Source organism: Emydura macquarii, unplaced genomic scaffold (assembly GCF_026122565.2).
Source record: "Emydura macquarii macquarii isolate MOO-44397 ecotype Brisbane River unplaced genomic scaffold, CSIRO-AGI_Emac_v2 contig_1363, whole genome shotgun sequence".
NCBI lineage: Eukaryota > Metazoa > Chordata > Testudines > Chelidae > Emydura > Emydura macquarii.
The window spans coordinates 23,055,641-23,082,983 of NW_027131500.1; the positions used below are offsets into that span (position 1 = coordinate 23,055,641).

General features: G+C 42.4%; 1 protein-coding gene and 1 pseudogene across 8 annotated transcripts in view; one reads left to right on the forward strand and one right to left on the reverse strand.

Moving 5' to 3' along the window:
• Positions 1 to 27,343, forward strand: part of NR3C2 (nuclear receptor subfamily 3 group C member 2) — a 285,508-nt gene that overhangs the window by 157,910 nt on the left and 100,255 nt on the right. For 7 of the 8 annotated variants that reach the window (XM_067551920.1, XM_067551926.1, XM_067551922.1 and 4 more), the window contains one exon: positions 3,322 to 3,473. In XM_067551920.1, the coding sequence (XP_067408021.1) occupies positions 3,322 to 3,473 (152 nt within the window). The remainder of the gene's footprint in view (positions 1 to 3,321; positions 3,474 to 27,343) is intronic. The other variant, XM_067551921.1, reaches the window with a different exon arrangement.
• Positions 12,141 to 12,456, reverse strand: LOC137155544 (transcription initiation factor IIA subunit 2 pseudogene; annotated as a pseudogene).

The following is a 27,343-nucleotide window of genomic DNA, read 5'->3' on the forward strand; positions in this document are numbered from 1 at the left end:
GTCCTTGTTCATGTAATTTATAATAGAAGGAGAAATATAGCTAGGAGAGTTCTTAAAGCAAATGCAGTTTCAAAATGAATTTACTTTAGTTCCTGGTTTAGGAATATACTGTTTCTTTTCTTCCTTAAATTGTTTGTTTCTTTCAATAAATGTAAAATCTGACAGATTAAATAATATGTGGTTGAAAGATTTAGAAATCCAGTTATCTGGAGTGAAATGCTGAATATTTGGCCTGGAATTTTTAAAAGTGCTTGTTTCCGTAATCTTGTTTGTCATGGTTAAGTCAAGTCATTGAGGAAAAACTTGACAACTTGATTATAAGAGTGCTTTAGGAGGAAAAGATATAACCATCTAATGCATCTCCGTTGAGTAGGAAACCGCTTCCATGAACAGAATGACTGATTTCAAGGTTAGCAGTATGAGTTACAGTAAATTTTTAGAAGCAATCACATTTATACCTTTCTCTGTTATACACACAACTGTACCTACTGCATGAAGTAATTTAACATCATGTTTTAAAACAACAAAAGTGAAAGGGCGACATGCAGGAAAGAGAACATAGCAAACTTATTTCTTTTTAAACTAATGTTGTTCATTTATAACCCAATCCTGACCCAAACTAACACTGAAATCAGTGGTGGGGGTTGGGTGCATAAGAAATCCACAGTTAATACATAGTAGGTATGTACTTAGTAGGTAATCATTGTGCACGTGCGTAGTGTCAAGCGTGAACCATCCCTTGTCCTGCTGTGTCTGCTTTTGCTTTTTTTACCTGGTTAATCTAGTGAGAAGAGAATTTCAAATACTTTACTGGAACTTACTTAGAAATTTATTTAGTATTTACTTACTGGAAATGTACTTAGTAGGTAAACATTGTGCACATGTGTAGTGTCAAACATGAACCATCCCTTGTCCTACTGTGTCTGCTCTTGCTTTTTTTTAACCTGGTTAATCCAGTGATAACAGAATTTTAAATTCTTTACTGGGACTGATTGGGAAATACTCTTTTTCTCACAGAAGATTTAAAGATTTCAGCAAAAAATCAAAGCTAAAAATATTTTGGCTGAAAATCAAAATATTTTAATTCTGAAATGCCACCATGGTCCCTCATGGGAATTGTAATTCCAGTATCTCATGCTCCCATACTCCTGTATGGGCCAGGCTCCCTGATCAAGCTGTACTTGCCATGATGCACTGCAGTCTTCCCCGAGGCAAGACAGTGCATCCTGGCATTCACTGGGCTGTGATGCATCATGGAGAGAAAATCTGGCTGGGGAGCCCAGCCATTGAAGAGAGTGGGACAGCAGCATTTGAGAATGAAAGTATTTCATGTTTCAGCCAAAATATTTTGGTTTTCAGCTGAAAACCAAAACATTTTTAGTTTTCATGCAGTTTTTTGACAATTGAAATATTCTGCTGAAAACAGAGAACTTTTTGCAAGAAGTTTTATTTAAAACTCCAATTTTTCATCAAGAAACAGTTTTGACAAAATTTTGACCAGTCGTGTTCATTATTCAAGCAGATTATGTATCCAATGATAATGCTTGAAAACATTGAGTTATAAGTGCAGCTTTGGTTGTGTAGTTTACTCAGGATTTATTAAAATGACCATCCTTTTATGCTTTCTCTGCTGTTCGAGAGAGTGATGATATATCAATGACTACAACTTGAGCAAAATGTAATGTTTCTTATTCATTCACATACATTTGTCAAGACTTCCCCTGTCTTTATAACAAAATATTGCCATTGCCCAATAATTATCAGACAAACAATGTTACATTGTTATATAATGAAAGTATAAATAACATAATGAGGAAGACTAGTAAACCTAATAGATTAGAGATGAGACTGGAGGAGCAATATCATTTCCAGTGTTGTGATTAATATCTGAGTGCTGTGACTTAAAAGGCAGCATAATTTAGATGTTAAAATAAAACACAGAAACCAATCAAGTCCTGCACTCTAATATAATCTGACCACTGACATAAATGGTGTGACCTTGGGATAAATAATTTGACCCTCCTTATGGCTCATGCAGTGAAGCTGTAAATTTGGATGAATTTGAACTACATTGAGAAAATGTGTTTATAAAATATTACCATTAATTAATTAAAAATTCCTGAGTACCCTTTTCTGTCACAACAAAGAATAAACAAATACACTTTTGATCTTGAGAATTTGTTAGAAGATAAATATTCACTGTCAATATCAAATTATCCTGACACGGTAGAATACCATTTTAGCAGATATGTGCAATTTTGAAATAGTATAGCTATTTCAAATTCAATCTAAAATTCTTTGTGGATACTTTTTTAATTTACTCTTTTTGTTGGTTGACCGTATTAAAGGTAGGGAATACGTGAGAATGTCAATTGATTACGTTTACTAAGAGAAAAGATGAGATATTCGGGGCAAGATTGTGCCTGGCCATAGGTATAAAATAGTGGCAGATGGATTCAGAAGCCTTCCTTATTCTTCAGGTACTGCTCCTCTGAGCACAAGAAAGGTATGGAGCTAGCACTGCCAGTTGCACAAGCTTCCCTAAAGGGGAGGAGGAATCTCCAGACCAGTAAGCTCAACTGACTCCAAGTATTCTTGAAGCACAATGATTCTTGAAGCTCCCCTTGGGGAATGCCTCAATGAGGGTTGTGCATAAATCCGCAATTCAGCCTAAAACCAGCCACATTTTTGAAGTTGGTTTTGAAAGGTCCTGACAGTTCATATGTGGACTGGTATATTTGCCTAAACCTCCAAAATTTATTTTCCTTATTCTGACATGTAAAATAGGATAGAAAAGTTCTCTATAATTTTTGAAAGAACATACTTTAAAAGTATATATGCTGTTAGGCTGTTTAATGAAGTGTAATATGAACAAAAATATTAACTAACTGGAGTAATGTGGTAAGTCAGGGTAGAAATAAGAACTGCATAGTGCAGTACTCCCTTTGATCACCTAAACATTACTGAACACGCACATTGCTAAATTAAAGTTTTTTATTATGTTTATGATTTTCTTTTCTTTTTTATTGTGTGTTATTAACTGCTAGCAGATGACTAAAATAAATAATACAATTGCCCTTGTGGAAATTTATCACTTGAGCATTGATAGATTATGGGTATTTTAAAATGAGCAACCAAAAATATTTGATATTCTAATTAAGGCAACTGCGGGTGTGCAGTCAAGCAATACCAGAAAGAATTGTGGGTCTCTAATTGTTAGATGTCTAGAGCAGTACACCTTGTTATAGATTATTCATTGAACTTTACATTATGGCTGGTGTGATTTGAAATATTCATAATTTCATTTTGTTTTTTCCCCAGCTCTTCACTTAGAAGTGTATCAACTGGATCCTCAAGACCTTCCAAAGTATGTTTGGTGTGTGGGGATGAGGCATCTGGATGTCATTATGGGGTGGTTACCTGTGGCAGCTGCAAAGTTTTCTTCAAAAGAGCAGTGGAAGGTAAATGTTCATGTGGGTGCTTCTTTTATTCACTTTCTAATGTTATAGTTTCATGATTAATTCTGCAATGTTGTTAGTCTGAAAAAATATTTGTTGAATTAACTCAGCAGTTATGAAAAGTACTGCTTTATCAAGAAAATGCCTGCACATTTTCTAATGTACATCTTAAACACTTTAATTTATATCCAGCAAACCAGCTTTCCACTCCTCCACCCCACAATTTTTTTTTTTTTGGTTAGATATGCAGAGAAGAATTTTGTTTTGTCATATATATATAACCAAATCTTTCATTAGCTGTAAGAGAATTTTGGATAATCCCACTATTTCAGAATTCTATTATTACCATAACAGGTAGCTTCTATGCTAAAGTAAGACTTATGTAGGCCAGCTATACAACCATTGAGACGTGTCCAGGACTCATTAATATTCTCCCCTTCTCCTTGCAAAAAGAGAGAAGTGGCTTGAAGGCCAGTGAATCTTGGTAAAGAAGCTTGTAATAGCTCACATTATTTAGGGCTACATCTGCATTAAGATTTTCTCTCCAACATTTTAATTGGTATTTTTAAATATGGCATTTCCTTATCAAGTTTGTGTTTGGGCTGGTGCCTTTCCTTTTTTATGCTAGCTAATGTACAAATGCTTTTGCCAGGACACCTCTGAGGGAATTCATTGGGATAACCTTGAGTGCTATAGGAGCTTGGTGTTGCCTTTTATTAATTTGAGTTCTGAATTTCAGGTTATTAATAATTTTATTATTAGTTTGAGTTCTGAATAAAATACAAATGTTATTTGCAAACTCTCTGTAAATGTAAAATATGTCCACGTGGTGGATGTTATGAATAAGGAGGCTGTGTTGCTTAAAAGAATATGCAAGGCTTGTTGTTGACTATTTAGCAAATAAGAAGCTTTTTAGACGGCTCCTCCAGTGACTGAGACTTTTTTCATAGACAAGAGACCTATCATAAGGGAGGAAATGTATTCTCTAAAGTGCACAGTTGGTTCTGGGTAAAGAGTAGAGTCAGACCAAAGGGTTGTGCTATTAATCATATGATTAAGATCTTTTTGTGGGCGTTAGATCAGTTGTTGATAACAGGATAGTAAAATGGATTTGTACCTGTGTTAAGTAGACCTACAGGGCCGAGAAAGTTTTTCACTGAAGTCAAGTCTTCATATGATATCCATCTCCTGTAGTCAAAAGGTCCTAACTGAAGCAAACTTGCCAGGTTATGAAGACATGGAATGAATTTGTCACTTTACAAAGCATTCAAGGCTAACCTTGGAATTTTCTCAAATAATCATATAATATCAGGCCTGATATTCTAGTCTCTTACCCTCTGGGCTCAGTTTTTAGCCGTTCATTTTTTTACTGTCTAAATTGGCGGATTCAAATTTATGGTACTGGATAATTTTTTTTACCATAAAATCTTAGTAGATTGCCACTCTAGAGACTAGTTTGGTCTCGGTTTCTATTCCTAATATCTAGGGGAGAAGGTTTTCCCCCCTAGCACTAATGTATGAAGCACCATCACACTTTACTTTCCTCATAACATATTCCCTTCCCAGTGAGTGTGCGCCCACTTTTAATTTATTAATTTAAAATGAACATTTCAAGCTATTGTGCACTTATTTGATGGCTTTCCTTATTTTTTCATACAATTCTCAGGAAAGGTGTGAAGAAGTCATTTTAGGAAGTATTAGGGGACTGAGACTTGGTTTTCAAGTCACAAAACCAAATTTTTGGTGGAAAAAAATACCCCTTAATCAGCTATAAATGTAATATTAAAATGCAGGTATAAGTAATTACTGAATCATTAGCAGTCAGAGTTAACTAGGTAGACTGAAATCTTTTTATCCTACAGGTGAAAGATGGAGATTAGAAAATTGATTTTTTTTTAAAATGGTTATTTCTCAGTGTCACGGTATAATGTATTGTTATTCTGTAATAAAATAGTACAAACTTTGAGTAATTGCTAAGTTTGTTTTGCATAGTTTGGAAATGTAATTCAATTTTTAAAGACTTTTCCAAACCTTCAAAGATGTGCGGGTTTAACTTTACAGACTTCCACAGGACTACTCAAAAGGCATAAATTTAAGCATGTATATAAGTTGCATGACTATTGGTGATGAAAAATTACATTAATCATTTCAGATCTAGAATAATTATAAACATTAAAATACTGTATTGTGGTGGTAAACACACTAAAAATACCTAAGACAGACAGATATTTGTTTAGTACACAACCATTTTGTAAAGTTAAATGAATGGCTCCTTATGGGTTGAGTTGTATGCAGTAGAAAACTCAAAGAAGTGAGTGTCGGAAAGGGAGCTTGGAAAAGTGTACCAAAAATGTATATTAATGTAGCATTGCCTGAAGAGATACTTTGTTTTTTTAAAATGCACTTCATGTGACAAATTTGAGACAGATGCACAACAAAAATAAGTGTGTATATTTACATAAATTAGTTGAGGGCTTTCTTAATTTTATTGAAATATTTTGTTACTTTCTCTGGCTTACTATATCTTTTTGAAGATGTATGCAAAAATTTGCAATAATACACTGTATAATATATGTAGTATATAGAAACTAGGAAGTATTATATTAAATATATTAATTATGGAAGTGCCACTAATGGTTTCTTAGTTAAGGTTGAGTTTTGCTCTTAAAGCTGGGATTCATGCACTTCAAAATACAGCACTCCTCTTCAAAATTATACTACTTAGTCTTTGAATGAATTTTCTGAGAATTTACAAATTGGCTAATTACTTTGAGTTAAAATTAATATTCAAAATTATCTTTTAAGGTGTTTAACATCCAGTGTTTTCTTCTTTCTCTTACATGATCGAAATAACAAAATAATAGAGATGTTTTTAAACTCTGCTTATGGTTAAAACTAGCAAAAATATTGTACATTAGCTATATTTGAAGCTCTTTTTTAGGGTTAATGGTCATTTTCCTCATTATTTTTTATATTGAATGTTTCTTCTTCAGCAGGGAATGACAAATTCCACAAAGGAGAATTCCACATAGAACTGTGCTCTTTCAAAATGGCTGCATCTCCCGTTATTATCAGCAGGACTTAGGCCACAGGCTGATCTTCACAAAGATGTCTGCTGACTTCACTTTCACTGTGACAGTGGGATAGTGGCCATTTTAAAAGAGGTCAACTCTTCATGAGCTCCCCTGAAGGGAAATATTTTTATGTGCCAACTTCTGCTTAAGGAAGAAAATTAATGGGGAAAATTATCATAAATCCTAAATATTTCTTTCTGAAAGTTACCTAGTGCACCAGATATGTTTAACAGATGATAGGAAAGGGCAACTGGAGTTCGGATGGGATGACAGGAGCAGAAGGAGTGGGGAGAATTTAGGGTATACACGGGAAAGAAAGAAAAGAGATGCAATTTGAAAGACAGAAGGGAGAGGGAGACTGGGATGTATGCTCTAACAGTTATCTAGTCCACTTTGATCTACTCAAGTTTCAAAGCAGGGTAGGCCCTGGGTGTGGAGGGTGAGGGCTGGGCTTGGGCAAGTGGCTTGGGCCAGCCCCGTGGGGGGAGGGCTTGGGCAAGCCCCACATGGGGTCCCGTTTTCCCTTTGGGATATATGGTCACCCTAGCACAAGGGAACTTTTAGTGCTGGGCAGCAGGGTCCACACAGATATTTAGTGCATGGCAGGCTAGTGCAGGGAAGATTTATGCTGCACCTTGCCGCAAACTAAGTGTTTGTGTAGACAAGCCCTGAATGTGAGGTCTCAGGTTTTTTATGTACATGGTACATTCGCTTTTTAGTCTGTCTAAATTCCAGAGAACTGTCCCACAGTGGAACTGTATCACTCTTATTTTTCTGCTGAACTCTACCTTTTAAATTTGTGTCTTTCCCCATGCTGGTAAAAAAAGAAATATTTTATGAAGCAGGCATCTTATCCTGTCCTTCCAATGCCTCCCTAGAATAATTATCTGCTGCGGGCCACACCAAAAAGGGTACTATAAAGTTTTATTTCCCTTTATTTATTTCTGTACTGCCTATTTACTGGGAGATTTCTGACTTCTTATGATACAAGATGGAGCTACTCAGATCAGAGAAGTTTATATCGCTTTCCAGTTAAATTAGAGCCTGCCTTCGTTTCCTTTAAATAGGAAGTCATGTTCTTTCTTAGATTTCAGACTTCTCAACTGTTGCTCCAAACATCACCTGTAGACCAAAGGTTTTCAGTGTTCTCTTAATTGGATATAGATAATTTTAGGCCTGAAATGTAAATATTTTTATGCCATCCAAAAGAAGGTGAAAACTTAACTAAAAGGCAATTGAAACTGGTTGGCATCACTGTTTCACAAGAACTTCAGTCACTTTTCTACATACTTCAACAAATTCAGAGAACTGGTAGATAAGGTCCCACTGGAAGAAAATCTAAGGAAAAAAGGAGTTGAGGAGAGCTGACAGTTTCTGAAGGAGACAACATTATAGGCAAAATCGCAAACTATCCTGATGCAAAGGAAAGATAGGAAAAATAGTAAGAGGTCAATATGGCTCCATCAGGAATTCTTTAATGACCTGAAAATCAGAAAGGAATCCTACAGAAAAGTGGAAACATGGACAAATTGCTAAGGAGGAGTACAAAAATATAGCATAATCTTGTAAGGATAAATTCAGAAAGGCTAAGGCACAATACGAGTTACCTGTCAAGGGACATAAAAGGCAATACGAAGTTATTTAAATACATTAGGAGCAAGAGAAAGACGAAGGAAACTGTAGGTCCTCTGCTTAAAGGGAAGGAAAGCTAACAACTGAAGACATCAAGAAGGCTGAGGTGTTTAATACCTATTTTGCTTCAGTCTTAAGGTAAACGATAACCAGATACTCAGCACAATTAATATTAATAATAGGGAAGAAGGAATGAAAACCAGAATAGGGAAAGGCCAAGTTAAAGAACACTGAGGTAAGTTAAATGTATTACAAGTCAGCAGGGCCAGATGAAATTCATCCTAGGGTACTTAAGGAAGTAGCTGAAGCAGTCTCTGAACTGATAACTGGTGTCTCTGAGAACTTCTGGAGGATGGATGAGGTTCCAGAAGACTAAAGAAGGGCAAACATAGTGCCTGTCAGTAAAAAGGGGAACAAAGAAGACTCAGGAAATTATAGACCAGTCTTTCTAACTTTGATACCTGGAAAGATACAGGAACAAATTATTAAACAATCACTGTGTAAGCACCTTGACGATAATAGGATTATAAGGAATAGCCAGTAGGGATTTGTCAGGAAAAGATCATGGCAAACCAACCTAATTTTCTTCTGTGGTGAGGTTACTTCCCTAGTAGATAGGAAGGAAGCAGCAGATGTGATATATCTTGATTTTAGTAAGGCTTTTGACAAAGTCCCATATGGCATTCTCATAAGCAAGCTAGTGAAATGCATTCTAAATGAAATTACTATAATGTGGGTGCACAGTGGGTTGAAAGACCGTAATAAAAGAATAGTTATCAATGGCGCACTGTCAAACTGGGTAGGCATATCTAAAGGGATCCTATAGGGGTCAGTCCTGGGTTCAGTTATTGTTGTTTTCATTAATTACTGGGGTAATGGAATGGAGAGTATGCTTATTATTAAATTTGAGGATAACATGAAGCTGGGAGGTGTTGCTTACCATTTGGAGGGCAGCATTAGAATTCAAAACCACCATAACAAATTGGAGTACTGGTCTGAAATCAGCCAGATAAAATTCAATAAAGACAAGTACAAAGTACTTCACTTAGGAAGGGAAAATCAAGTGCTCAACTGCAAGATGGGGACTGAATGGCTAAGTGGTGATGCTACTGAAAAGGATCTGGGTATTATAGTGGATGAGAAATTGAATATGAGTCAACAATGTGATTCAGTTGTTAAAAAGGCTGATATAATTCAGGGGTGTTTTAACAGGAGCATTGTACGTAAGACACAGGAGATAATTTTCCTGTTCTGTTTGGTGTTGGTGAGGCCTCAGCTGGAGTATTGTGTCCAGTTCTGGGCACCATGCTTCAGGAAAGATGTAGACAAATTGAAGCGAGTCCAGAGAAGAGCAACAAAAATGGTGAAAGGTTTAGAAAAATGGACATATCAGGAACAGTTAAAAACACTGAGCATGTTTAGAAAAGACTGAGAGGGCACCTAATAAGTCTCCAGATATGTTAAGGGTTGTTTTAAGGAGGACTGTGATCAAATATTCTCCATGTCCACTGAAGGTGTAATAAGTAATGGGTTTGATCTCCAGCAAGAGAGACTTAGGTTTGTACATTAGGAAGCTTTTTCTAATTATCAGGGTAGTTAAGATCTGGAAAATGCTTCCAAGGGAGGTTGTGCAATCCCCATCATTGGAGGATTTTAAGAACAGATTAGACATACACCTGTCTGGGATGACCTAGGTTTACTTGGCATTACTCTTCCAGAAGTATGATTCTGTGATAAACTAGGGAATACTCTTGACCCAAGGAAATTTCCCAAAGCATAATAAGATTGTTGCTTTGCTTAAACTGGCCACTGGATATGGTACAGTGAGTATTTTATGTGCACTGCAGAGAGCATCTTATCGTGATATGCCATCACTGGTATAGGTTTGCATATCAGGCCTCTAAATCTTCCCCTCAATAGGCTACCATTGAGGGGAAAAAAATTCTCTTTGATAGCAACTTCTGAAGGTTCTGAAACTCTGACAGAATTTAGAGCATCCAAAACCTGTGTTTGGGGGATGGTTAACTCCAGTTTATAAATGGTTCTTTATTGCCACCTTGTGCTTTAGCATGGAGGATAACTGACTGGACCAAAAGATCCAGGTTCTAATCCACAAGCTACTCAAGGGATTTACAAATCTGCCTATGCAACCACCCAGGATTGCAAAATGATGCAGTAGTATTCTAGAGAATCATCTTAGCATGAAGGATTATGATTCTTTGCCAGCCTGCTAGTTCACTGGAAGACAGAGGCAGTTCTTCTGGCAGGCAAAGATATTTTGCAGCCATTTAGCATCAGGCCAGATGCATAATTTCCTAAGCATATTCTTTTGGCAGAATTACTTTATAATCTTCCTGTCCAGAAAGTCTACCACCTTCCCTCTTTTGAGGCTATGTGTAATACATACTTCAGATTTAGGCAGTTGTCCGATTTCCTTGCAATATGCTATTTAAAACAATTTCTCAGAGTTCCATGCTTCTGAATAGAAATGAAAGTGAAATTAAAGTGCTTCTCTCAGACTTCCGCGGCTCCCAGTCGGGTCTCAGGCTTCTTAGCTGTCACCTCTCGTTCCTCTTTCTCCAGATTGGGTATTTAGGCTTTCAGTCCCCCTGCGCTTCACTGTGTTTATTCCAGCAAGTCTGACTTTAGTCTCAACTTTGAAATTTTACTCTCTTTCACAAATGGCTGTGTTGAGAATGTGTGCTAGTGGCCACCAGCTTTCACAGAGCGCAATACATTTATTTTAGGACAAAAGCATTACAGAGAAAACATATAATAAAACAATCAACAGTCTTCTGCATGGGGAATCTAGTAGGCTTCAAAGTCCTTCAAACCTTGCTAGTAGTGTTTTCCCTCTAGGTTACAATCTTTTGTCAGTTTTGGATCATAACGAAGGATGCCACAAAACTGTTCAGGTGGACACCTCATACAGCTGTGGGCCTTTGTTTTCCCCTGGCTTCCTGAAGCAGGTAAAACCAGTTAGTGCTTCCTCTCCCCAGGGGGTGAAACTTCAAGGCACTCAAAGGCTGAGTGTCTGCTAGAACTGTGTGCATACCAAGCCGAAAAATGCAGGAGAAAAAATGTTTCATTTAGAACAGAAAGGGAATATTTGGTGTTCTTTGCAAAATGAGAAACCGAACAAAATTCATTCATGTAGAACTAAATTGTTTTGAATGTCAACTCAAAACTACATTTCAAAATGAAATGTCAGCCTTTTCTAAACAAAATGTCAATTTGAATTATTACATTTGAAAAATGTAGTTTCAAAACAAAATGTCGAACTGTTTTGACATTTCCCAAATTTGTTGGTTTTTGGTTTTTTTTTAAGTCAAAACTATGTGCTGAATTTTTCAGCTAAATTTCTATTCACTGAAAAAAAAATTGCTCAGCTCTAGTATCTGTTTAGCTGGCTTTGGAAACTTTGCATTACTTTGCCTACTACCTGCAGATTCCACAAGAAAACCCACCCAACAAGTCAGAACAACAAAGATACATATAAAACATATTGATACAAACTATGTGTATTCTACATGCCTGTAACATTGGGTACACTTCAATGTAGCATTCTTTTGAAATTTCTATGCTTCCTAGTCATGCTTCTGCCACAGTGTCTCTCTCTTATTAAAATTAGGAATTCTAGGCTAAAAGAAAGTGAGAAGCATACCAAACCAGCAGAATGAAATGCTAGACCATTCTTAAATACTTTAGTTAGTTAGCAAAACTAAAAAGAGAACTTTTTGATTAAAATAGAAGTTTATTAGAGAAATTATTTTGATGAACAAGAGAGGGAAAAGTGTTTTGTCATTTACTTAAAAAAAGCAATATTTTTCTCCATGCTGAATGAACTGAATTTAGGAGATTTCTTTTTACTATCACTGTGTGATGTTTGCTAGCATGAATTACTTTTGTCTGCACCCCCATCAGTAGAATAAATTATATACACAATCCTTTCCTGTGTTTCTCTGCATTCTCCTATTTATTCTGCAGTATTGGAGCCAGTTAGTTTTCCATCACAGGCTGTAGTTTTCATTTTATCCGCTTTCAAAAGGTCAGTGACCTTTCTAAATTCAACATTGTTCTATACAAATATCCATAAGTTATCTCAGAATCTGTATGTATTAGAGGATCCCTGAAATTGGGTCTGCTCCTGACCTATTGTGTCAATCTGAATTTACAGCCTTGTCACACTGCAATAGTGGTTCAAAGGCAAACAGAGGGGTGTGTGTGTGCTTGTCCAGGAACTCCTGAAGGCTGGTTCCAAATGTGGTATTTCTGTATAGTTGATATGCCATGGCTTGCAATTGCAAAGTAGAAATTCTACTGATCACCCGTGGTTTTGAAAGTGCCACCCGATTGCAATTTTTCATAGAAATGCCCTTCCTCTTTGGCAGGCAACAGTGCTGAATGGGGCAATGGCTTCTGTTATACCCTGCCCCTAACTCGCTCCTATAGCTGAAACCTTAGGAGACTGATGGGAAAGGGGAGCCAGAAATGGCAACAGCTGCACCACAAAAAGAATGGGGGAAAAAAAAGAAATAAAGCAAAGTTTAGCATAAGTAGAAAAAAGATTAATTAAAGGCAAGGCATTTTACAGTAGTTCATTTACAAGTTATTGGAGGAAAAGAGTGTTCTGTTGCTGCTATGGATGTGTGTGAACTGCATAGCAAACTGCACAGTGAAACTGAAAGCTTGGGAATAAATGTGAAGTGTTCAATGTTAATGGAGCAGGCTCATTCTGGTGCTATGTTCCAGAAAAAAAACTGTAGCTGATGCAGTCTCTTTTAAAGCTAGTAAGGAGTGAGTGACAATTTTAGCAGCTTCAGTGCCATAGGGAACCACAAACTGAAGCTGTTAATGACTGGAAAAGCGGAAAAACACTGATGCTTTCACAACAGGCAAATCTAAAAACATGCTAGTGCTTTAATGAAATCAGAAAAAAAAAATCTTTCAAACTGAATTTTATTTTCAAGACTTCTCTGATTTCAGTGACCACTGGTACTGTACTTCTAGAAAGGCCTTAACAGGTCAGGTCCCAGTAGTCTAGTGCTAAAATGTGCCGTTATTTTCTCTAGCTTTAAATCCTCCTCACCTTAAAACTCACGATTTTAACTCCTATTCTTCTGGCTGACATCTTAATCTGTTGTTGAGTTACTGTTGAATGATTCAAGTCATTTCCCTCCCCCATGGCTGAGCATTGCCCTAGAGAGCAACAAACAGGGGCCAAGGTAGGTATTTAAACTTGGGTCTCCTGCATAGTGCTGAAAAACACTACGACTATCCCACAGACTCAACCCTAATTTGATTTTTTTTTAATTTTTTAGTTTTGAGAGTGCGAGTTCCTAGAGTTTGTGTCAGCATTAGAATTATATTCATAAAGATGTAACCTGCATCTGTATGTCCAATTTCTAATTAACAATGAACTCTGATAGTGAGGATCTAGATATCTTAGGTATTTATATGGCTCTCGTAACCATAGTACCTGAGTGTCTCATAATCTTCCATGTATTTATCATCACAGCACCTTTGTGAAGAAGGGTACTACTATTATTCCCATTTTACAGATGAGGAACTGAGGCATAGAGAAACAAAGGCCCAAATCCTCAAAAGTAGTTAGGCACCTAAAGACCCAATGACATTCTCAAAACTGCCACTCAGCTGCCAACTAACTTTGTAGGTGCTGAGGTCCCTTTAGGCACCTAAGTTTCTGCCTGTCAACCATTTAAAAAAAGCCACTTAAGCTCTGATGCCACCCCACAGCTAACAAGGTGCTTAGAGCCCTAGCTCAAGCTAAAGCCCCAAAGTGGGATCTTACCAGTGGAGCCTGCTCTGAACATGTGTAAAACCTGATACCTGTCAGATCCTACAGCAGGAAAGCAAGATGCAGGCCACCAATAAAGTGAGGGGGCAACACAGTACCTGCAGAAAAGACATCCAGGGGCACAAGGAAATGTAGGGTGATGTGGATTTAAGCCCCAGCTCTGGATCAGGCAAAGCAGGGATTTGAACCTGTCTCCTACGTCCCAGGTGAGTGCCCCAACTGCCAGGCTATAGGCCCTATCTCGCTCACTGTCTCTCACGCGTCGTCATGATGTGGAATGGGAAAAGTCTCACAGGATGGGAAAACCAGCTTTGGTGAGCAGGAGACAAGGATTGTTCTATCTTCGAGTGATTGCTCATATCCATTCCAGTATAGGTGTGTGCGCGCCCCGTGCACAGATTCCCAGAACTTTTTTCCTTTAGCTAGCTCCGTAGGGCCGGCTCAGGCGCCCCCTGGAGTACCGCGCTCATGCCGTGGTACATAGGGCACTGCCGACCCTGCAGCCCCTCAGTTCCTTCTTTCCGCCTGTGACGGTTACCGGAACGTCTGCCTCTTGCATGCAGACGCAAGTAGCATCTCTTAGTGTTAGCTGTTATCGTTTGAGTTCTAGTTTATTGTTAAAGTAGTTAGCAAGTAGTTAAGTAGATAGTGCCCTTAGGGGCTAGACTTGAGCCATGTCTGGCTCTACGGGCTTTAAAGCCTGCACAATGTGTGCGAAGTCCTTTCCAGTGAGTCCTTTTCACAACTGTTGCCTCTGATGCCTCGGGGAGCAACACATAAAGGAGAAGTGCAGGATCTGCAGGTCCTTCAAGCCAAGGACCCAGAAGGAAAGGGATGCAAGGCTGAAGGCGATCCTGATGGAGTCCGCGCTCCGGCTGGACTCTGAGCCTTCACGTTCACCTGCGGCACCGAGTGTCTCGTCGGTGCGGAGCGCCCCACCGGCACCGTCCTCGGCACCAACACCGGCACCGCTTGGGGTGCCGAAGAAGAAGAAGCGGCGGGAGACCGCTCCCATGGACTCTCCCCTGCTACTGGGAAAGCAGGGGGTGCAGCAGGAGATGCCCCAGCCACGTGCCGTGGAGAGTACTCCGGCACCGGCATCTCCTCACAGAGAGCCTCCCCCGACTCCTGGGGGTGGGGGAACGCCTCTGCAAGGGCCGTCGACACCGGAGGCTTTCACTGCAGCACGCGCCCTCATGGGTCTGCCTACGCCTCTGTCCCCCCCTCGGCCGAGGGCTCTGGGACCGGTGTCTCGGGGTAAACCCGCGTTGGGTGGCCCCGGTGGGTGGAGGAGACCGGAGTCGAGGTCTCCCCCCAGACGGTCAAGGAGGGTAGAGAGTGCGGGCTCCCCTCCTAGCTCCGACTCTGGGTCGTTGAGCTCCCCGGCACCGAGGGCGGTCCAGGGGCAAACGCTCGAGGTGAAGGCACTATAGTTCCGCCTCGAGTGAGGACCTTAGCGTGGGCTCCGTTACTCCGTTGCGGAGCCCAGCTCGGTACCGATCCCCAGTGCTGCCTACCTCGGCACCGTGCATCGCAGCACCACCGGCCGCCTTGGCACAGCCTGCTCCGGCACCACCTGTCTCGGCACCGAGGGACTCGTTGCGCTCCCGATCAGCTTCGTGACGGCGTAGGTGACACCGCTCTCATTTGAAATCTGGGAAGTGTCGCCGCAAGTCTTCTCGATGGAAGGGCCATTCCAGCTACAGCTCCTCCAGCAGCTCTTCCCCCTCATAGACATCGCAGGCGCCGGCACCGGAGGTCTTCATCGTCCCGGAGCCGCTCCCCTCCCAGGGCCCATAAGCAGCGTTCAAGTGGCTCTGGGTCAAAGGGGGGCGCTTGGAGATGACCCAGCAGGTTCCCACGTTGGCTCCTGCATGGCCTCAAGGCCCCTGGCAATGGCCATATTGGGGGTCTTGGGGCGCTCAGCTGGGTCAAGGGACCGCCTCTGTTCAGTCCTCGGCAGCCCAACCAGTGCCCCCTCCTGTTGGGGCACAGGAGGATAACCCTTCGGAGGGAGGGTCTGACCCAGAGGAAGGTCCCTCTACGGGGGTCCTTCCTCAATCCTCCTCCTCCTCCCCTGATGAGGCGGCAGCCAGGGACCACAAGGCCCCCCTCTTTGACTTCTGGGCCCACCAAGACCTCCTGAGGAGAGTGGCAGACAGTCTGGGCCTGGAGATTAAGGAGCTCTCAGAGGAGGATCCCCTCTTTGGGGTCTCGGACACGGCAGCCCCATCTAGGTTGGCCCTCCCCGTTCATGAGAGGCTAATGAAGATTGCTAAGACCGTCTGGCACACCCCCTCCTCGGTAGCCCCCACCTCGAAAGGTGCGGAGCGCAAGTACTATGTTCCCAAGGAAGGGTTCGAGTTCCTATATATGCATCCTGCCCCGGGTTCCTTAGTGGTGGATGCAGTAAACCAGCGGGATCACCAGGGAGGCCAAGGCAATACCCCGAAAGACAAGGACAGCAAAAAGCTAGACCTCTTCGGGCGTAAAATGTATTCCACGGCGGCCCTACATCTGGGGGTTGCTAACCATCAGGCCCTCCTTGGCAGGTACAATTTGAACCTCTGGTCTTCCTTGAAGAGGTTCTCCTCGGGGTTGCCCCCGAACCAGGCCACTGACTACGCCACGGTGTCACAGGAGGGAGTGGCGGTGGCCAAGGCGGCGCTTCAGTCAGCCAGTGACGCAGCGGATGCTGCCAGCAGGGTGATAGCTTCAGCCATCGTCATGCGCCGCTGCTCCTGGCTGCAAGCGTCTGGCCTGTCTCAGGAGGTCCAGCAGTCGATTCAGGACCTCCCATTCGACTGTGCCGGCCCCTTTTCTGAGAGGACGGATGAAAAACTCCACGCCCTGAAGGACTCACGAGCCACCCTGAGGTCCCTAGGGCTATACACCCCTCAGGCCTTGAGGCACCAGGGCTGCCCTCAGTCCCAAAGGCAGCCACAGCCCACACTAAGGCTGCCACCCAGACCTGCTCAGCCCAGGAGGAGTCAGGGGCGTTACCGGGCGCCCAACCGCTGGGATCGGCAGGGCCCCCTGCGGGGTCCCAGCAAGGCCCAAACAAGGGTGGTGCACCCCATAAGAAGTTTTGACGGGGTGCAGGAGGGTGGCATCTCTTCTCCCCCCTGGATCACCCCAAATTATTCTCCCACAGACTTCGGCCATTCTACGCCGAATGGGAGGCTGTTACTACGGACCAGTGGGTCCTTGGCATAGTCCTCCGGGGCTATGCTTTGCAGTTTACAGCCTCCCCCCCAACCTTCCCCCTACCCAGTCCCTCTTCAGGGACCCCTCTCACGACCAACTCCTCATGCAGGAGATCAACTCCCTCCTTACGCTCGGGGCTGTGGAGGAGGTTCCTCCACAGGAACAGGGAAGGGGACTATACTCCAGGTATTTCCTGATTCCCAAGGCCAAGGGGGGGCCTGAGGCTGATTTTGGACCTCCGCCATCTGAAGAAGTTTCTCAGGCGCACAAGGTTTCATATGGTCTCCCTGGCCTCCATCATTCCTACCCTAGATCCAGGGGATTGGTATGCCACCCTCAACCTGAAGGACGCGTATTTTCACGTCACTATCCTTCCAGGTCACAGAAAATTCTTAAGGTTTATGGTAGCTGGGTGCCACTACCAGTTTTTGGCCCTACCCTTTGGCCTTTCGTCCACGCCAAGGGTGTTTACGAAATGCATGGCAGTAGTAGTGGCCCACCTGCGCCGAAAGGGGGTCCAGATATTCCCCTACCTGGACGACTGGCTGCTCCGGGGCAAGTCCAGGGCCCATGTGAGGAACAGCCTGGCTCTTACCTGCGCCACATGCACCAGACTGGGGCTGCTCATCAATGAGCAGAAGTCTACTCTCACCCCGGTGCAGCGCATAGCGTTTATAGGGGCTATCTTGGATGCCACACAGGCCAGAGCCTTCCTCCCGCAGGCTCAGTTCAAGGCCATCTCCGCCATAATCACAGATCTGAACAGGTCCCCCACGACAACAGCCAGGCATTGCCTCCAGCTGTTGGGACATATGGCGGCATGTACTTACCTGGTGAGGCTGGCTCACCTCAAGCTCAGGCCTCTCCAAAGGTGGCTGGCCTCAGTCTATGCACCGGCCAGACACAGGCTCAACAAGGTGGTCAGAGTTCCTGCCCAGGTATTGTCCTCCCTGGTCTGGTGGAGGGACTCCGGGGAGGTTATGCAGGGAGTCCCCTTCCGGGACTTGGCCCCCTCAGTGACTTTGATAATGGACGCCTCAGATGAGGGTTGGGGGGCTCACATCAGCAAGGACCTGAGCACCCAGGGGCTATGCTCACCACACGAAAGAGCTCTCCATATAAACGTCAAGGAGCTCGGGGCAGTCCACTTGGCCTGCAAGGTCTTCATCAAATTCCTGAGTGGCAGGATGGTTCAGGTCCTCACGGACAACGCAGCGGCCATGTTTTACATAAACAGGCAGGGGGGAGCGCGCTCCTCGGCTCTTTGCCGGGAGGCTATCGAACTTTGGGATTTGGCCGTGAGACACGATTTTCACATATCGGCCTCTCACCTCCCGGGGGTCAGGAACGACGAGGCGGACCGCCTCAGCAGGTGGTTCTTACCCTGCCACGACTCGTCACTGTACCCGGAGGTGGTGACTTCAATCTTCCAGAAGTGGGGGGTTCCCCAACTGGACTTGTTCGCGTCGTCCTGGAACAGGAAGTGCCCGAGGTTCTGCTCACTCCGAGGTCGCGAGCTGGGCTCCCTATCTGACGCGTTCCTTCTAGACTGGATGGGGACCCTCATGTATGTGTTTCCCCCCACTCCACTCCTGCCCAAGGCCCTCTTGAAAATCAAGAGGGACAGAGCGGATATAATACTGATTGCGCCAGCCTGGCCACGGCAGCACTGGTACAGTATGCTGCTCGACCTGTCAATCGATACACCGCTCCCGAGGCGCTATGACCTGCTCTCACAGGACCAGGGTTGCCTGCTGCACCCGGACCTGGACTCCCTCCACCTGACAGCATGGAGACTCTGTGGCTGACGGAGGGAGAGAGAGCCTGCTCGGCGCAGGTCCAACAGATTCTGCTGGGCAGCAGAAAACCTTCCACTCAGGTTGTGTACCGGGCCAAGTGGAAGCGTTTTACTTGTTGGGCGGAGTCCCAGGGTGTCCCATCATCCGGCTCGCCCATATAGGTGATATTGGAGTACCTACTCCACCTGAAGCTCCAGGGTTTAGCACTGGCTTCCCTGAAAGTGCACCTGGCAGCTATCTCGGCCTTCCACCAGCCGTTGGAGGGGCGTTCACTGTTTTCCCACCCCATATCAGTCAGGTTCCTCAAAGGGGTGGAGAGGCTGTATCCCCAGGTCCATGACCTGGTGCCTCCCTGGGATTTAAACCTGGTCCTCGCCATGTTGACAGGACCCCCCCTTCGAGCCCATGGCTACGTGCCCGCTGCTCGTCCTCTCTTGGAAGGTAGCCTTTCTCGTGGCCATTACATTGGAGGGTCTCTGAGCTCAGAGCTTTAACCTCAGAGCCCCCCATACAGTCTTCTATAAAGATAAGGTCCAACTGAGGCCCCACCCAGCCTTCCTGCCTAAGGTGGTGTCCCAGTTTCATTATATCTTCAGGATATCTTCCTCCCCGTGTTCTTTCCTAAACCGCACGGTTCGGAGGAGGAGCGGAGATGGCATTCGTTGGACATGAGGCGAGCCCTGGCCCACTACATCGAATGGACGCAGCCGTTCCGGAAGTCAACGCAGCTGGTCGTGGCCGTGATGCACCGGATGAAGGGCTCACTTGTCTCCACCCAACGCATCTTCACCTGAATTACCGCCTGCATCAGGACCTGCTACAAGCAGGTGAAGGTGCCGCTTCCAGGAGCTGTTTCAGCGCACTCAACCAGAGGCCAAGCCTCATCGGCGGCCTTCCTGGAAAGAGTGCCCCTGCAGGACATCTGCAGGGCAGCGACCTGGACATCTTCACGTCCCACTACGCCATCGTGCAGCAGACGAGAGAGAGGACATGGGCTTCAGCAGGGCCATATTGATGAGAGCAGCTCGCCGATGACTCCTACCCACCTCCAAGGTATGGCTATTTAATCACCTATACTGGAATGGATATGAGCAATCACTCGAAGATAGAAAACAGGGTTACTTACCAGTAACTGTTGTTCTTCGAGATGTGTTGCTCATATCCATTCCAAACCCACCCTCCGTCCCCACTGTCGGAGTCGGCAGAAAGAAGGGACTGAGGGGCCGCAGGGTCAGCAGCACCCTATGTACCACGGCATGAGTGCGGTACTCCAGGGGGCGCCTGAGCCGGCCCTACGGAGCTAGCTAAGGGAAAAAAGTTCCGGGAATCTGTGCATGGGGCGCACACACACCTATACTGGAATGGATATGAGCAACACATCTCGAAGAACAACAGTTACTGGTAAGTAACCCTGTTTTTCAGCTGCTAGTGCCTGGGTTACCTAAGCGGCTGACCTGGCTTAGGCACTTACCTCCAGGGAAAGGTTCAAAGCTGAGGATCCTGAGCACAGGGGAGGCACTTATCTCTGGCCAGGCACACCAGGTTAGTGCTGAAACCCTTTCCTGTACATTTCATTAATGGCTAGCTTAAGCAGCTTCCGGCTCAGCTTGCTGGCTTCTGAGGATCCCTTGCCTAGGCACCTCACTCTCCCCATGTGTTGCATGGAGAGCCTGTGTGCCTAACTCAGGGATGAGGATTCCACTAGGCACGGGCTGGGCAGGCTTTACAACACTGATCAAAACTGGATCTAAGTGACTTTCCGGAACAAGGTCACACTATAAGCCTGAAGTAGAGCAGGGAATCGAGCCTAGGCCTCTTAAATCCTAAGATAACACCCTAACCATCCTTCTTCTAACAACAGGCAAGTCGAAGCAGTATTTCTGCTAACATATGCAAGGTCAGACGTTTTAGCTATTATTTCAGTGCGTACACATGAATACCTTCAGCTTATTCACTGGGAAACCGCCCCTCCCCTCTTCCCCCCATTTTTCCCAACTGCATTATGGTTTTTCAGAAGAAGTAATGTCCATTTTGGGAGCAACTGAAGAAATGAGTTGAAAATGGGATGCTTACTTTATGCATGTAGCATCCACTGAAGTAAGATAACAATGAACATAGAAGAATTCAAACAGTAAAGTTAACATAGCTGCTAATACTGGAATGAAAGTACCCAGTGATACAGAAAGAATGGATGAATCAACCAATCTAAATTCAGGATGTGAAATAGTAATGTGACATACACCCAGGTCCTGCAGGATACCTCTGTTGGATCATCTTGATGTAGAGTGCTTGAATTGTGCATAAAGATTCAGAGTAATTACTGCTTAGTCCTAGTGGTCAGTGCATCTTATTAGCGCTAACTAGGATATAAGAGGGGTTGGAGCTTCTGTCTGAAGAAAAGGGAGCTGGTGGTGAGATAAAAGATGCTCTTCAGGGGGAAAAAAATCTAAGAACGGTCAAGTTTAGAGAGAAAGATGGGGGAAAGGTTTATGTTTAGGATGTATTTGAAAATCCAAATTCCAAGCCAAAATCAAGGCAGGGTGAAATTTTGATTATATTGCTCTGTTTCTATATTGCATTCAGAACAAAGTGGAAACTTCAGACATTTACAGGCTAATACACGTAATGTGGAAGAGGAAGAAGTGTAGGATTATATTTCTGAAAATGAAGATCTCTATGACACAGCAGTCCAAACATACTTGTCAATGAAAAAACTGAAAGGGCATCAGAAAATTATAATTATTTTCTGGGTAAAACATAGGGACATACGGTGAAACAATAATTATTCTCCCAAATGTCTTCTGCATATTCCCACTTGTAGGACACACTTCTTCCTTTGTCTTCTTTGTGGGTACCATTGAGTTTCCAGAAAAGCAGTCCCTACTGGGACTGCATAAATACCCTTTCACCCTCCCCTGATAGCACTGAATATTAGATGCTCAAATTACAAGCTGAAGTTACCAATCCCCTCAGTTTCTTCCTTTCCATGGCTAGTTTGTGGCCACAGTGTCTCTCTTCCCAAATCTGGAGAGATTTCTGTGGTTTTTAGACTGTTGTAATTTTAGATAGCTTTGATAGCATTTAGGTAAATTAGGTAATCTGTGGTAGTTTCTGCACCACTATAGTTTAAACTCTCAGACTGAATTGAGCTTTCATTTCAAGCTCATCCTCTCTGACCCAGACCCCAGAGATCTGGAGTGAAATCCTAGCTCTATGGAACTTGATGGCAAAATGTATATTGACTTCACTAGGGACAGAACTTCACCCCTGGAGAAAAAAGGATTCCTCTTCTAATAGGTATCTTACTACTCTTTATATCTTTGATGGTTATATATATGTAAGGAAGAAACCCATCCTGTTCATATTGTTCCCATTGCCCTTGTTATTGCTGCTTATAATTATTAAGCATGTTTATTACAGTAGTGCCTAGGGACCAACCAAGGTTGGAGCCCCATTGTGCCAGGAACTGTACAAACACAGAGTAGTAGACAATCCCTGCTCTTAAGAGCTTCAGTAGATCTTAAATAGACAGAGCAGACCAAGAAGAGAGATAATATAGAAACAGAGCATCCAATGTAATGTCAACAAATGTTGTGTTAGTTTCACAGTTTTCTTGGGGATAGCTTTAGTTAGGAGGGGATTAGCTAAATGGAAAGACAAGGGAAGGGAGGGGGTGAGCGGGACAGAGCAGGGCAGAAAAGTCTGAGGGCACGTGTGCGGTGAGACTGAGATGAAGAGACTATGAGACAGGAGCTGGGAAAGGGCTGAAGCAAATAACCAGTCAGCACTGAACAGTGATATTTTCTACAGTTTTTACTGGGTATTTTTGTGTCTGCCAGTCCATGCTTAACCTGCTTGTGCAGCTGCTCCTGTGACCTTGAATCCCTGCAATTTAAATTCTTCCTCCAAACTCACATGGTGGAAGATGCGGGGGATTGGATGGTCCTAGTGCCCCTGGAATGGGTGGATCTCTCTTCCACAATTCTGAGTCCAGAGGGTGCTGAGGAGGGTGGGGAGCACTTGCTGAGCTCCATGTTACCTCTCCACTCCAGTGCAATAGAAACTGTTAGGCTGTTTCTGCAGCTGGTCTGCAAGTTTCAGTCTCTTACTTCAGTGTCCTTGCAGCTTATAATGACTTTTCATTTGTTGTTCAGCAGCCTGCAGCATAATAATGTGCTAGGCACATTCCAGAACAAATAAAATATACTCAGGTTGCTGTTCAAGAGGCTCAGTGTCAGTAAGTTTTTTTTATAAGCATCATGACAGAAATGGGTCTTCAGGTGTCATCAGAATGTGGAAAGAATGGAGGCATTGCACATAACCACAGGAAAGCTTCACTTTCATTTTCCTTTTGAGATATCCCATCATCATCTTCTTCAGACATGAGAGTCCCAAACATATGCTGTCTTTAGAAAAGAGAAAATTACGTACCTGTAATCCTGCTTTTTTAAAGATATTATCTTACAAAATTCTCACTTGCCCTACCCATGTTCACTCTGATATTGTAGGTTACAATTTTATTTTATATTTTCCTTTTTTTTCCATTTGATTTTGTTTATCCTTCTCTCTGAGACTCATTTTTTATTTTAAGTTTATCATATTAAACTTCTCTTTCTGGGAGCTTCACATTCTGCTCAGTCAAAGGAACTGACTGAAATGTTCCAAGAGCAGCATTTATGCTTAGCACTTGGTGACTTGTAGCACTCAGAAGGGGAACTAATCAACTTCTACCTATCTACTGCTGCCCTCAAGATTCTAAAAACCTTAAGAGCCAGTAAAGTTATGCCAGTTTCAGGCTCAGTAGCTAAGACCCAGAGAATCTTGCAAGATATCTTCAGAAAAACAGAACTATAGATAAGAAACTTTGCTCTAACAATTGGATTCATAGCTGAAAGAAACACTTAAAGTAAAACTTCAACATAAATACATACACACACACACACTCTTTTTGTAGAATTTAGCTCAATTTTAAATGAAAAGGTGGGGAAATGGTTTCAGACAAAAATGAAATTCTTGTGTATAGATCGGTCTACTATGGATAGAGGGAAGGGGAAAATATGCTGGCATCTTGTTTATAATTATTGTAGGTGAAATTCTGTTGGGAAAAGTTAATGGCAACATTTCCATTGATTTCAAGGGGGCTAGGATTTCACCTTTTTTAGTTTTCTAGCACTGCTTTATATTTTTCCTGCCTTTGTTAGACTGATAATCTAGTCTGAACCTAGACTTTATTTCTCTCTATAAATTGTTTGCAAAAGGATGAGGTCAACGTTCAGGCCCTAAAATTCACCATATTTAAAGGAAGAGAAATCTATTTGACATTCTTAGAAGATAACACTTATTATTTGTTAAAAATCAAACAATCTATAACTTTGTTAGGGTTCCAAACAGTTGTGTTTGGATTGCTGAGTATGTCTCCAGTAAGTCCTTTCCCCCTCAATAAATGGATCCTGGGTCAGTCACCCACCACCACCTATTTAATAGGACAAAGAGTGTAAATTATGCGTTCTTTATATTTTTTAACTGTTCAAGTCTCTTTAAATAAGTTATGAAGGGGCACATTTTCTAGTAATTTTGAGTTGACACCCAGTCAATTTTTTGATACAGTGAAAGTGATTAGATAATGGGAGCTAAGCCTAAAGACTAAGTTTCTAGAGAAAGCAATTTGTTTAAATTACCTATTACTAAGATTGCCTGACACTTCTAATTATAAGACCCTGTTGCAAATTGCCCAAACAACTTTAATTAGCCAAGCAGACCTTTTCCAAGACAGAGCCTGGAACAATAACAAATTGTCAACTAAAATGAAAATCTGTATTTGAGATGTGTTTTATCCACTTTTCTATATGGTTCAGAAACATGGATGACTTATGCCAGACATACCAAAGACTAAATATTTTTCATATCAGATACTTGCATAAAATTCTTCAAGTAAGATGGCAAGACAGGGTGACAAATGTGGAAGTGTTAAATTGTGCTGGTATGTCATTCATGGGAACGTTGATTAGTAAGGAAAGACTTAAGTGGCTTGGACATGCCAAGCGACTGCCAGATTACAGGATCCCGAAGAATGTGCTGTACTCTGAAACTTGCAGTGGGTCTAGAAAGAGAGGCGGACCTCTGTGCAGATTTTGGGATGTTTGTAACTATGTCTTAGTATCCTTTGGAATCTCTATGGATGATTGGGAAAGGAGTGCAGAATGCTGCTCTGGTTTGTGGAGTCAGCTTGTAGATGGAACAGGCTTTGTGAGGCATCAGAGGATGAAGGAATCTGCTGCTTGGATTCAGAACATTGCTAGTGCATGAGTGTGCCTTACCTGTGGGCTGGACTGTCACTCATGCATCAAACTCAGCAGCCATCAAAGAACTCAATAGCGCGTACATCATTTACATCACCGTCTGTAAAGAGCGATGGTACCATTGATTCATTGACATGCAATATTTTCCACATGACTGGGGCTCCATACAGTGCACGCATAATGAGCAACTATTCAATATTTTTATTTTATTCTCATTATTCATTGTGTGGCCCCATGCCACCTTTACTGCACAATAGTCAAACCCTGCTCTGAAGATAGAATTATTCATTTCCTTGTGGGCTTTTCTATGGCACTCACATAGTGTGTGAATGCTACATAAATTTTAATTAACTTATTTTCACAATACCCTGTGAGATGAGGGGGTGGTATTATCCTCATTTTACACATTGGGAGCTGAGGCAGAGAGAGATTAAGGTCTATGTATCTCCTACTTTTTGGTACCCGGTTTGAGATGATGAGGGCCTGATTTTTCAGAAGATGTAGCATTCTATAACACTTTATATATTCAGAGCACAGCTCCCATTGATTTCAGTTGAGGTTGTGAGTGCTCAGCACTTCTGCAAATCAGACTCCCGAGTATCAAGTTGGGTAACCAGAAAATGCAGAATGTTCAACTAGTGACAACTTATGAAAAGTTTGTTGGAAGTGATTTACTTATGTCACACAGGAATTCAGTGGCCAAGGTAGGGACAGAATCCAGATGTCCAGGGTAGCATTCAAATGCCTTAACCATGAAACCTCCTTTATCGTTCTACTATCCTAACTCTGTGTTTGAGTAGAAGTTTCTTTGATATATCACACAGAAAAGAGGAGGAAAGAATATTAGTATGTTCTCTCATTCACTACATATTTCTCCAGTTTGTACAACAAGTGAAGCAAGGGGGTTGTACCAACAACAGCCTCTTTCACTACACAGCCGATTCATCCCCAGAGCGCAGGCATGCAGGCAACCTTAATTTGAGCATTTAATGTCTTTTGAGTGTCCAATTTTGCAACCTTAACAATGTTCTTTTAATGTTCTTTTGTGTGTGATTATTTATGATGGTGTCACAGCACATATTTTACTCTTAACAACATCCTACCTAATGAGTTATTTAGAGTTAAATTGTAGCATTTTTACTCCGTTTCCATTGGGAATGGTGTAGAACTACACAGACCCAAGTGAACTTGGGAAGGTACAATCACAGATCCCTGGCATCTGTGGTAATGTGTCCTTTCTCTCCTCTTTGTGCCCCCAGTAGATCCCAAAATGTTTGCTGATTTACCTATTTTGAATCTCTGATAACTTGTATTACATAAATTTCATCTGCAGATTGTTGCAGCATCTGATGTTGATGTGGTTAACTTGCCGTTTTGCTATAGTCCTGTGGTGTTGCTTGTTTCCTGAATATGCTGCAGGTATTGCACACATACTTTGAGATTAATTTCTGATGGTGTACTGTGCACCACCACCGTTATCAGATTTTGTGGTGTAACACTCCATCTGATATAAAACAACTTACTGTGTCTTGGCCCTCAATGTACAAAGCTTCACTTTAATTACTCACTTTATAATAGCAGACCTTACAATTATCAAAAGCTGTTGTAGGGTTATGAAAAGGTACACAATATTTTTGTGGGTTAAATTTTTGTCTGGTTTAGAGAGAATTACAGTTCTCGCTCATATTAAAATATTTTCACTTGTTTTAAGAAATTACTGATTTCAGAGATATTCCTACGTATAAAATGAAGAATAGTGTTAAGATGGTCAAGTATATTTAAAACATTATATTTCTGGATATTGTCATATATTCTTTTTTTAATTGTGTTGTTGTGATGTATCGAATTACTAAATAAGTTATAGAGCAATTTTCCAGTGCTTCTTATTTTTCTTCTTTATTTAAAATGCTTATAGTATGATTATGAAAGGGAGATGGAAGCCCACAAAAATATTGAATAGATGCTGGATGTTTACATTTTATTTATTTGCAGAATTATTTGGAGTAACATACTATTAGTCTTGTGTATGAGAGAGAGATGTATCAGCAAAACTCTG